Genomic DNA, 12,633 nt, shown 5'->3' on the forward strand with positions numbered 1-12,633 from the left:
GTTGAATATTTACCCAAAAAAGTGAAAACTCAATTTCTGAATCATTATCACGTTAGTTTGGTTAAAAGCCTGACAATGTTACCAATCAAGCTTGCTCACAACATTTATCAAGAAAGCTTGAAAACAACCTAAAGACAGTCTCATGAATAATGGCAACTTACTGACTGTACGGCTTTGAGCAAGCTATTTAGCTCCCAGGGTCAACTTTCTCATCTGCAGAATACTAACTCTACTATCCTCACCTTAGAGATCTGTTGAGAAAACTTAAATGAGAATGGAGAACACCAATGTAACAACGGAAATACAAAGCAGGTAATTCAGTATTTCAATCAAAATTTGTGTCTCCCTGCCTCTAGTTTCCACTTAGTTCAACTGACTCATCTTTACCATAACGCAAAGATCCAGATCACACAGTGAGAAGGGAGGTCAGATGGATGAATGGATGGACCAACTGAACAACTGTTGGAACTCAGGCCAAAGAAATGTAAACACACACACACACACACACACCAAACCCACTGCCACTGAGTCGATTCCAGCTCATTGCGACCCTATAGGACAGAGCAGAACTGCCCCATATGATTTCCAAGGAACACCTGGTAGATGTGAACTTCTGACCTTCTGGTTAACAGCCAGAGCTCTTAACCACTACGCCAACAGGGTTTCCAAGAAATGCAAAGTCATCTCAAATCTTGCTCTCCAGCTACTATTTTGAAATCAAATTTGAACATCTGTTTCATTCTTGCCCCTTCTAAGCAAATGCAAAGGCTCCAAACCTGTTCTGCACCATAAGGGCTACTGAGGACCCACTTATCAAGTACCTGAAGAAGACCCTAACAAGGCAATCACTATGTTGACAGAACATCTTGCTCAAAAGCACTTGCTTCCATTGGGAAATATGAACACTTTGAGTAGCTACTCTGCCATATGACCCTGAACCCAAGTTTCAAGTGTCTGAAAAGAAGGGCTCAAGAGCTTAGAGGCAAACCCCCCTTGCAAGGGGCCAACATTGCCGACTACAATAATAAACCATGACTGAGCGCTCAGTGCATGCCAGACTTGGTCTGTGTGCTGCTGCACATTCACATGTGTCAGCTCAGTCTGGACAGATCACTGAAAACTGTGCCTGAGTCAAGTTCTGTTACTTTGTAGCTTAGTAACTGGGCAAATTACTTCACTTCTCCAGCCTCAGTTTCTTTGATTATAAAATAGGGATAATAATATCTACTCTACCCACTTATTAGGTTGTGGTTAGAACCAAAATGTAAAAGGACAGCTTGAGTGTAACCAACCATGCTTTAAAAACTATTACGATGAAAAAAAAAAAAAATGACCCACCAATATGTTTCCTATAAAAGACACACCTTAGACACAAAGACCTGAATAGGTTAAAAATCAAAGGATGCAAAAAAGTGTACCATGCAAACAGCTACCAAAAAAGAGCAAGAGTGGCAATATTAATCTCTGACAAAATAGGCTTTAAGCCAAAATCTATCACAAGAGACAAAGAAGGGCATTATATAATGATTAAAGGGTGATTCCACAAAAGGACTTAACCATAATAAATATTTATGCATCCAACGAGAAGCTCTAAAATACATAAAACAAACTTTAACAGCAATGAAAAGAGAAATGGTTTCATAGTTAACAGCTGGAGACTTTAACACATCACTCTCAATGAAGGACAGAACAACTAGAAAGAAACTCAACAAAGACACCAAACCAACCAAACCCAGTGCTGCCAAGTCGATTCCGACTCATAGCAACCTGATAGGACAGAGTAGAACTGCCCTATAGAGTTTCTAAGGAGCGCCTGGCGGATTCAAACTGCCAACCCTTTGGTTAGCAGCTGTAGCATTTAACCACTATGTCACCAAGGTTTCCGACAAAGACACAGAAGACCTAAATAACACAATCAACAAACCTGACCTCACAGACATACAAAGAACACTCCACCCACCAGCAGCACAATACCCATCCTTTTCCAACGCACATGGATCATTATCCAGAATAGACCATATTTGAGAACATAAAGAAAGCCTCAATAAATTAAAAAAAATAAACTGAAATAATACAAAGCATCTTCTCTGATCACAGCACTATAAAACTAGAAATCAATAATAAGAACAAAGGAAAAAAAAATCAAATACATGGAAATTGAGTAACACCTTGCTTAAAAACCACTGGGTTACAGAAGAAATTAAAAATGAAATAAAAAAAAACTTCTTAGAAGCAAATTAGAATGAAAACACTACATACCAAAACTTTTGGCACACAGCAAAAGGTGTTCAGAGGAGAATTTATAGTAATAAACACACACAAAAAAGAGAGGGCCAAAATCAACAGCTTAACCCTACAACTAGAATAAACAGAAAAAGAGCAGCATAAGAAGCCCACAGTCACCAGGAGAAAGGAAATAACAAAGATTAGAGCAGAAATAAACGAGACAGAAAACAGAAAAACAATAAAAGAATGAAGACGACTAAAAGTTGGTTCATGATGATCAATAAAATCAACAAACCACTGGCCAAACTGACAAAGGAAAAGAATGAAAAGATGTAAATTACCAAAATAAGAAATATGATGGGAGAAACTGCAATAAACCAACTGAGATAAAAAGGATCATAACAGAGTATTATGAAAAATTATACTCCAACAAATTTGAAAACCTAGGAGAAATGGACAAATTTCTAGAAACACACTACCTACCTAAACTAACATGAACTGAGATAGAAAATGTGAATAGATCTGTTAACAAAAGAAGAAATGGAAGAGGTCATTAAAAAAAAAACAAAACTCCCAACAACCACAACAACAAAAAAAGCCCCAGACCAGACAGCTTCACAGGAAAATTCTACCAAACATTCAGCAAAGAGCTGACACCAATTCTACTCAAACTATTCCAGGATATAGAAAAGGAAAGAACACTCCCTAATTCATCTTATAAAGCAAGTATAGTCCCGATACCAAAGACAGATAAAGACATCCCTAAAAAAGAAAATTACAGACCAATATCCCTCATGAATATAGACACAAATACAAAAAATTCTAGCCAAGAGAATTCAACAGCATATCCAAAATAATACATCACAATCAAGCTGGATTCATACCATGGATGCAAGGATGGTTAGACATTAGAAAATCAATCAATGTAATTTACCACGTAAATGGAACAAAGGAAAAAAAACACATGATCATCTTAATCAATGTAGAAAAGGCATTTGATAAAATCCAGTACCCTTTCCTGATAAAAACACTAAGCAAAATAGGAATAGAAGGCAAATTCCTCAACATAATTAAGGGCATATATAGAAAACCAAAAGCCAACATTATTCTCAACAGAGACAGAGAGCATTTCCCCTGAGAACAGGGACCAGACAAGAATGCCCTTTATCACCACTCTTAATTCGATATTGTACTGGAAGTCCCAGGTAGAGCAATTAAGGCAAGAAAGGGAAATAAAGGGCATTCAAATTGGTAAGGAAGAAGCAAAACACTATCCCTATTCACAGATGATGTGATCCTATACATAGAAAATTCCCAAAACTTCACAAGGAAGTTACTGGAACTGATAGAAGAATTCAGCAAAGTGCCAGGATACAAGATCAACATACAAAAATCAGTTTGATACCTCTACACTAAAAAAATCAAGAAAATACCACTTACAATAGCCCTCCCTGGAAAAGATCAAATACTCAGGAATAAATCTAACTAGAAGCAGAAAAGATTTACACAAAGAAAACTACGAAACACTACTGCAAGAAATCTACGTAAGTGGAAAACACACCATTTTCATAAATGCGCGTGGATAAAAGACTTAACGTTGTGAAAATGTCAATACTATACAAAGTGATCTACAGATATACCGCAATCATGATCCAAATTCCAACAACATTCTTTAATGAAATGGAAAAACTAACCTCCAACTTTATATGGAAAGGAAAGAAGCCCCGGGTAAATAAAACATTATTGAAGAAACCAAGTAGGAGGCATTCTTCATACTTCCTGATCCAGAACCTACTATACAGCCATCAGAACCTACTATACAGCCACGGTAGTCAAAATAGACTGGTACTGGTACAACCACAGACACACAGACCAATGGAACAGAACTGAAAACCCAGAAATAAATCCATTTACCTATGGACTGCTGACTTCAACAAAGGGTTTAAGTCCATTAAATGGGGGAGAGATAGCCTTTTTAACAAATGATGCTGGCAAAACTGGATATCCATTTACAGAAAAATGAAACAGGATCCATACCTCACACCATACACAAAAACTAACTCAAAATGGACCAAAGACCTAAATGTAAAATCTCAAACTATAAAGTTCATGGAAGACAACATACCGACAAACCTGCTGTTGCTACTGAGTGCAGTCAAGTCAATTCTGATGCACAGTGACTGTATATGACAGAGTAGAACTGCCCCCTTGGTTTCCTAGGCTGTCATCTTTATGGGAGCAGGTAGCCAGGTCTTCTCTCCAGCAAGGAGCAGGTGGTGGTTTCGAACTGCTGACCTTTTGGTTAGCTGCTGAGAAACTTAGGGGCTCTAATTTATGGCATAAATAAATTATCAACATAACTAAAAATGTAAGAACAGTAGAAGATAAATTTGATAACTGGAACCTCCTAGAAATTAAATACTTATATTTATCAAAAGACTTCACTAAGAGAGTAAAAAGAGAACCTACAGACTGGGAAAAAATTTTGGCAATGACATATCTGAAAAAAGTATAATCTCTAAAATTTACAGGAAACTTCGACACCTCAACAACAAAAAGACAAACAATCCAATTACAAAATGGGCAAAGGTCATGAACAGACACTTCACCAAAGAAAACATTCAGGTAGCTAACAAATACATGAAAAGACATTCTCAATCATTAGCCATTACCAAACCCAAACCCATTGCCATCGAGTGGATTCTGACTCACAGAGACCCTACAGGACAGAACAGAACTGACCCATAGGGTTTCCAAGGAGCGCCTGGTAGATATGAACTGCTGATCTATTGCTTAGCATCCATAGCTCTTAACCACTATGCCACTAGGGTTTCCAAGAGATAGATGCAAATCAAAACTACAATGAGATACGATCTCACCTCAGCAAGAACGGCACTGTTCAAAAAAACAGAAAACAAATGCTGGCAAGGTTGTGGGGAGACTGGAACTCTTATACAATGCTGATGGGAATATAAAATGGTACAACCACTATGGAAAATGGAAGAGTCAGAAATAGAAATACCACATGATCCAGCAACCTCACTCCTAGGAATGTATCCTAGAGAAATAAGAGCCATGGCACAAATAGACATATGCATACCCATGTTCACTGCAGCATTATTCACAATAGCAAAAAGATGCAAACAACCTAGGTGTCTATCAACGGATGAATGGAAAAACAAACTGTGATACCTACACACAATGGAATACTATGCAACGATAAAGAATAACGATGCACCCGCAAAGTATGTCACAACAGGACATTATGCTGAGTAAAATAAGTCAATCATAAAAGGACAAACATTGTATGACACCACTATTATAAAAAATCACGAATAGGTTTACACACAGAAAGAAACATTCTTGGTTGCCAAGGATGGGAGGGGCAGGGAGAGAGAATCACTAACTAGGTAGCAGACACGTGTTCGTTTAGGCGAAAGGAAAGGCGATACACAATATGGGGGTAGGGAAGACAGCACAACCTGAGCAAGGCAAAAGAAGGCTTTGAGAAGTGTGAAATACTACAGCATATATAAACCTTCAACAACAAGAATAAACAATAATTCACAAGTTGACACCCAAGTAAATATGTATGCTAAATAGGTGAGGAAGTTGTACCAGAGCACACCCACGTGCATCCATAAGTATGGCGGTGGGTATTTCTATGTACGTATCTATACGTACTGTAGATACATTCACATATATAATAGAGCATATAGAGGGCACAGCTATGGAAATTAGTCATTACCAAACACCTCGTGGGACTGAGATACTGGGCTTGAAGCCTAAGGACAATAGTCTTGGGGGACATCTAGGTCAACTGGCACAACACAGTTCATAAAGGTAATGTTCTACCTCCCGCCAAGGTGAGTAGCGCCTGGGGTCTTAAGTTTGGGAGCAGCCAACTAAGACACAACTATTGGTCTCTTCCCGTCTAGAGCAAAGGAGAGTGAAGAAAACTGAAGATTCAAAGAAGCAATTAATCCAAAGAACTGAAGGCCCACAAGAACCATAGCCTCCACTAGCCTAAGACCAGAAGAACTAGATGGTACTTGGCTACCACTACCAATCACTCTAACCAGGAACACAACAGAAGGTCCTGGTTAGAGTGGGAGAAAAATGAAGAACAAAATTTGATTTCACAAAAAAGACCAAACTTACTGGTCTGATAGAGACCAGAGGAACCCCCAAGACGCCTTAAGACACCCTTCTAACTTGGAACTGAAGCCATTCCTGGAGATTACCTTTCAGCCAAATAACAGACAGGCCCAAAAGGTAGATACTAACACCAGTGAGCAATGTGCTCCTTAGAACAGTCAACTATATGAGGCCAGAAGGCAGCATTTGCCCAGAAAGCAAAGATGAGAAGCTAGGAAGGGGCAGGGAAACTAAACAAATGGAATGGGAAGCCAGGGTGGAAATGGTGAGAGTGCTGGCAAATTGTGGGGACTGCAGTCAATGTCACGGAAAAACTTGAACTACTGAATAGCACAATATAGCATTCAAAAAAAGAAGCTATTATGATTGGCAATATAAATGTAAAGTTATACTGAGGATCTTGTTTTCCTCAGGAAAGACAGAGACTAGGGCTAAAAGGAAAACATAACATTTTAATAGTTGAGTGATATTTCAACCTGCACCCTAGAGGCCTCCTCCTAAGTCTCTTCTTTCCATTCTACCAAATTTTTGTGGAGGAAAGAATATGGGCCTAGGTATTCCATAGATGTATGTAATTCTAGCTCTGCCACTTTCTGTTTAGTGTTAGGCTAGTTACTTTTGCTATTCATAAGGTTTTCACTGGCTAATGCTTTAGTTACTTTAGTTCTCTGAGTGACCATATTTTGTCCATAAAACACAGATAATGTCTATTTCAGAACAGCTGCAATGAAGTATCTGTAACATACCATTAATCCTAGTATGCTGTAGGCATTCATGGAAACCCTGGTGGTGTAGTGGTTAAGAGCTACCAGCTGCTAACCAAAAGGTCGGCAGTTCAAATCCACCACGCGCTCCTTGGAAACTCTATGGGGCAGTTCTGCTCTGTCCTATAGGGTCACTAAGAGTCGGAATCGACTCAACGGCAACGCGTTTGGTTTGGTTTTGGTAGGCATTCAATAAGTGTAGACTTGTTGAACGAATACTGAAAATGAGAGGAATTCCTTGAGAAGGACAAATACTTTCAAAAGTATTTCAGCACTTTTATGCTAACACTCCAGAGTTGAAGTTTTGAAAAGAAATACTCTTCTGATAAGGGTGGAGGCATTGTAAATGATACTTTATCAATCTAGAATTCTCTATTCCATCAACCCACAGGTATTGACATCCCAGCATGTCTCAGAAAGCCACACTACTTTTTAAAAAGTGGTATCTATTACACTAGGTAATAATTTCAATTCCTTATCAAGTAGGGACCATCCGAATGCCACCTAAAAAATAATTCAAGATTATGGCAAACTTTCCTTAAAGTGATGTGTGAAAACTTGATACAGGCCTACAAGGAAAGGAAAACTAAGGAAAGGATAGTAACAGGTAACATCTGTGTCCATCACTGTGTCATACCTCCTACATGTAATCTTTCACTTCCTTCTCAAAGCAACCCACTGAGGACACTCCAGTTATTCTTCCCATGTTACAAACAAGCACTGAGGCTTGGAGAGGTTAAGCAATTTGCCCAAAGCCAAACAGCTTCAAAGAAGTAGACCCTGGATTCAAACCTAGCCTGTCTAACTATCTTTCTCCTAACCTCTCCTCTCTACTAACTCGAATTCAGAGAATTACAATAAATATTTTAAAAAAAGATATTCTTAGAAGACCAATCAATTGAAACTTGAGTTTCTTTGATCAATAAACTGTAATTTTGCTGATTTTATTATTATATAAGAAACTTTCATATTTACATAGCACTTTAGGATTTAACAAAGTATTGGTACAAATCTCATTTGGTTATAACGACCTCGTAATGTAGACAGAATAGGTATTACATGTAATTTAGTGATGAGAAATATGAAACACAGAGGGATAGCTGATTTGTTCCAAGCTTAGATTTCAGCTAAGCTCTTTATTGTAAGCAGTTCTACTATATCACACTACCACTCTGCAAGGAGAAATAGTTACAGCCCCTTTGAAGTCCCTGGGTGGTGCAACAGTTAGCTCACTTGGCTACTAACCAAAAGGCTGGAGGTTTGAGTCCTCTCACAGACAACTGAGAAGAAAGGCCTGGCAATCAACTTCTGAAAAATCAGTCACTGAAAACCCCAATGGAGCACAGTTCTACCCTAAGACACATGGGGTTGCTGTGAGTAGAGTCAACTCTAAGGCAACTGCTTTTTTTTTTTTTTTGCCCCAAGGAATAACTATAATCTGTGTAACAAGTAAACCTGATTTTTCATATTACACAAGTCAGATTCTTGATTAACAATCCAGAGGTAGATGATATTATCCTTTTTTATCAGGTGAAGAAACTGAGGTTTAGAGAAGAAAGTTCCTTAATGTGTCCAAAGTAACATGGCTAAAAACGGCAGAGCCAAAATGCAAACTTAGGTCTGACTCCAAAATTTGCATACTTAGCCACTACCTAAGAGCTACCTCTTATTCTAAACTCTGTGCCTGCCTATATGAATGATCCAGGTCCCAAGATACCTTATTTGTGATGTATAAATAAGATATTAGATAGCATCTAAAATCCCTTCTGGCTCTAACATTCTCTTACTAAACTACTCCAACACGACACTCATCTAACTTGACACTCATCTAACTTTGTAACTTCCTAGCATTCACTAAGCTAAGAGCCTGAAGCCCTGAGTTTTCTCCCTACTCTACCTATCACCAGCTAGATGACCTTGGGCAGGGTGTCCAGCTGACTCCTCTTCAAAATGGGGCAGATGACTGTGCACCTATCTAAAAGCAGTGGAAGGCCTGGGTGTTCTCCTGAGTAAGGCAAAGACTTCTCAAGCAAGACTGCTAACACTTTGGTTTGAGGTGAATTTTCAGATCACAAATACATACATACCCATAATGTAAAATCAAAACGAGCTAAAGCAAAACAGCAACAAATCATAAAACCTCTCCCTTCCACGCTACTGAACTAAGTGAAAGTTAACAACAATTGATTACAGAAAAAAGAAGCTGACAAAAATGTCCTGAAACTGTACTATCTGGTGGGATTTAATATCAATTTCAAAAGTTCTCTAAAGATAAAAGTCTTAGAGAGTCTTTCTACTTCCAAATATGGCTAAATCATAATTTTCACATAAAAGTAAAACTCAGTTTATCAAAATGGACTGTCAACACTATAATCCTCAGTCACACAAACACAAAAGGAACTTTCGGTCTCTAATTAAAGCAACACCAAGACAAAACACACATACACACACACACAGGCAAAAGCAGCAAGGAATTAAAACAATTAATTTAGTTTGAGAGGGTTATACCCAAAAAAACCCAAAAGGGGTTAAATAAACTTTTCAGTGAAGACTAGATTGTAAATAGTTATTTAAAAAAATATTAAATGTATAAAACTATACTTCAATTTTACATAAATTTAAAAGATGGAGTAAAAGAGATAGGCTTATATGGGAAGACTTAATAAAAAATGGGGGTGGGGTGGGGTATGAGACACACAAGTCTAAAGATTTTAGTAACCTATTAAGAAGACAGTACCATATTGTGTGGCAACTCTTTAACTTTCTACAAGCCTTTTTGGAATCACAAAATGAATGCTATACCCAGAAAAATGTATGTATAAACTTCTGCCTACAATTTCAATGGATTCAGATCTCAGAGAGTCCACCACTGGGCACCCAGTTACAAATCCTAGGAGCAGAAGACTCTCTGGATGGAGACTGAGTTTTTTAGGAGCTTAGGCTTCTATTTCTAGTCCACCCTGCCATCTTGTTACCCTAATCCAGTCAATTTCCCTCTATGGATCTCAGTTTCCTCATTTGATATAGATGATCTTTATAGACTTTGTATAATCGAAAGTCTAGTAAAGTCTACTAATATCAGAGCAAGACTGAGGAGGGTTAGTATAATCATGTCCTTGTTTTTTCAATTGCTAATTATGCATCAAGGCATTTTTTTCTAGGCTTCAGACAATAAAGCCTAGTAGAATCCAGGTTATGCACAAGACATACAGCAGACTCTCCTACTCAAATTGCCTTTCCCTTACCAATCTTTTCAAAAGGAGGTAAGAGGCTTACCCACATGTAACAGAGGTAGTGCTTTAAAACGAGCCAAAAATGTTCTCCAAGGACAAATACACTCCAGTTTCCTTCAAGCTGTGCTGCAATATAGTCTTGTGACATGCCCTTCAAGCATATAATAAAGCTGTTGTAATCACTTTATTTCCCCATTTGGATGGCAGTCCTTAACCAACTCTGTTTCCCAGCAAAAACTCTGAGTTATATGGTCAAATTAGAGGAACTGCATTTAAACTTCACAATAGTTACACTGAGTTAATTGTTTAAACTTCTGGAACAAGGCCTGTCTTCCTAAGGCCATGAGGTCAACAGCAGAACAAATCCAATTACTGGCCAGATGGGAAGCAGGAAGGACTGGAATATATCGCTCTCTGGAATACTGTCATAGGAGGGCTCAGGTATCCAAAGCTCATTTAAGATGAAAAGTGCCCCTCCTACCACCACTGTATCTACAGCACCCATCAGAAAATGTTCTGCAAAGAGCCCTCTGTCCGGCTTGCCTGGAAAAGTTATGAGCTTGGTAGGTAAAGCAAGAGAAAATGGTGTATACAGCTGCAGATCTCGTCTTGGCCCTTGATACTGCCACCACCCCTACACTCACATCCATTCACACATGTAAAAAATAAAACGCAACTAAATTAGAGCTAGCATGGGCAAAATATCTCAGAATTTGGAAAGACGAATTTAACATACAAGAGTGTCTCAAATACTACAGAACACAGATTCAATGGGGTCTGTATTTGTTCAAAATGTTTAGTGGAAAAGATGATAGCCAGGGGCCATAAAACTAATAAAAAAATATATACTGAACAAGAGACATTATACTTTAAACTTTTACCTTTAAGTATTCCAATGCAAAATACTGGCTGCTGTAATCCATTTATTTCTCTATATAAGAAAAAAGAATTCCCCAAATGCCCTGACTAACAATCTTGATCCCTCCAGAGAATCCTTTGGCATCAGTGTATACAACAATTGGGCTCAAAGACACACAGACAGAGTTTCCTACTGCCCAGTTTCTAGGACAACTCAGTTGCTTTTTACTGCTATTCTCAGGAAAGACCACTGGTCTCAATTTTACTCATAGAAGTCACATTCAAACCAAAATGCAATGATTTAGCATATTTTCTAGATACAACTTATGCTGAAGTATTGGTTTCTAATTAACTCTCTCAAGTCTTAAAGACATACCAAAAAAAAAAAGTACAGCATAGAAAAATGGTTTCCTCTTATACTAAATTGGGATACACTGGGTACGCTGGTAAAGTTATGCTACCCAAGAAAGAAGACTTATTCAGGGTCTTCAGTAAAATATAAGCAGCGTGAAACAGTACAGGCAGGCCGACAGGCAGAGAGAGAAAATGGTAATACGACTTACGTTTGTCTCTCTCCTGCAATGAAGTGGTTAGCAGGAGCAAGCTTGCAAACCTCCAACAGAAGGCAAGGTACAGAGTTGAGGTTTCAATTTGTGGCAAACCCACACTGAGCAGCCAAGTGGGTGGTACCACTATGAATCGGAAGGTGGGGCCAGTGGTGAGAGGAGGGAAATAGGGAGAATGAGCACTCACTCAGTCAGAAGCTGGTGCAGCTTGTGGTAACCACGCTCCAAGGCCAAGCTCACAGGCGTCGCCCCTTCCTGGTTGTGGATGCTAAGAGCTCCACGGCCACCTGGCTTCTGCAACAGGAACCATGTCAACCTTAGCAGTCCCAATCGCACAGCAAAATGCATCAAAGTCTCCCGTGGGCCACCATCTGTAGATGGAGAAAAAAATAAAAATGAGTGAGGAGAATGTAAAAACAAAAAGCAAAAAGACAAATTAGGTAAGTACTCTCTCCTCCAGATGCATTTACCTAGGATACTGAAGTTACGCCGTAACATACCACATGAACAACTTTATTGTGGCCGGGAAGAACTGGCTCTTAAGTAAAGACAAAACAAAGCTAGAAAAAAGTATGAGAAACAATTCTCTAATTGGAGACAGTTCCACGAAAGAGAATCAAGCCGTCGCTATATTCTGACTTAATGTATCTGTTCAACCAATTTATATAAGCAGGTTTATAAGGGTGACTCCACACATTCTTTTATTCTTTTTCTAAAAAAAAAAAGGCATTCCCACAACATGGGGACTCAAGGGGAATACTGGTTGGGGCTTAAATGGGCGTATCGTAAAGGGTGTAATTATTTTAAAGGAGAACACCCAGATAGGAG

General features: G+C 38.6%; 1 protein-coding gene across 8 annotated transcripts in view; it reads right to left on the minus strand.

Moving 5' to 3' along the window:
- AKAP13 (A-kinase anchoring protein 13) overlaps window positions 1-12,633 on the minus strand; it is a 395,855-nt gene that overhangs the window by 193,496 nt on the left and 189,726 nt on the right. For all 8 annotated transcript variants that reach the window (XM_049905678.1, XM_049905675.1, XM_049905676.1 and 5 more), the window contains exon 5: window positions 11,993-12,176. In XM_049905678.1, the coding sequence (XP_049761635.1) occupies window positions 11,993-12,176 (184 nt within the window). The remainder of the gene's footprint in view (window positions 1-11,992; window positions 12,177-12,633) is intronic.

The sequence above is a fragment of the Elephas maximus genome, chromosome 13 (genome assembly GCF_024166365.1).
Source record: "Elephas maximus indicus isolate mEleMax1 chromosome 13, mEleMax1 primary haplotype, whole genome shotgun sequence".
In the NCBI taxonomy this organism is placed as follows: domain Eukaryota; kingdom Metazoa; phylum Chordata; class Mammalia; order Proboscidea; family Elephantidae; genus Elephas; species Elephas maximus.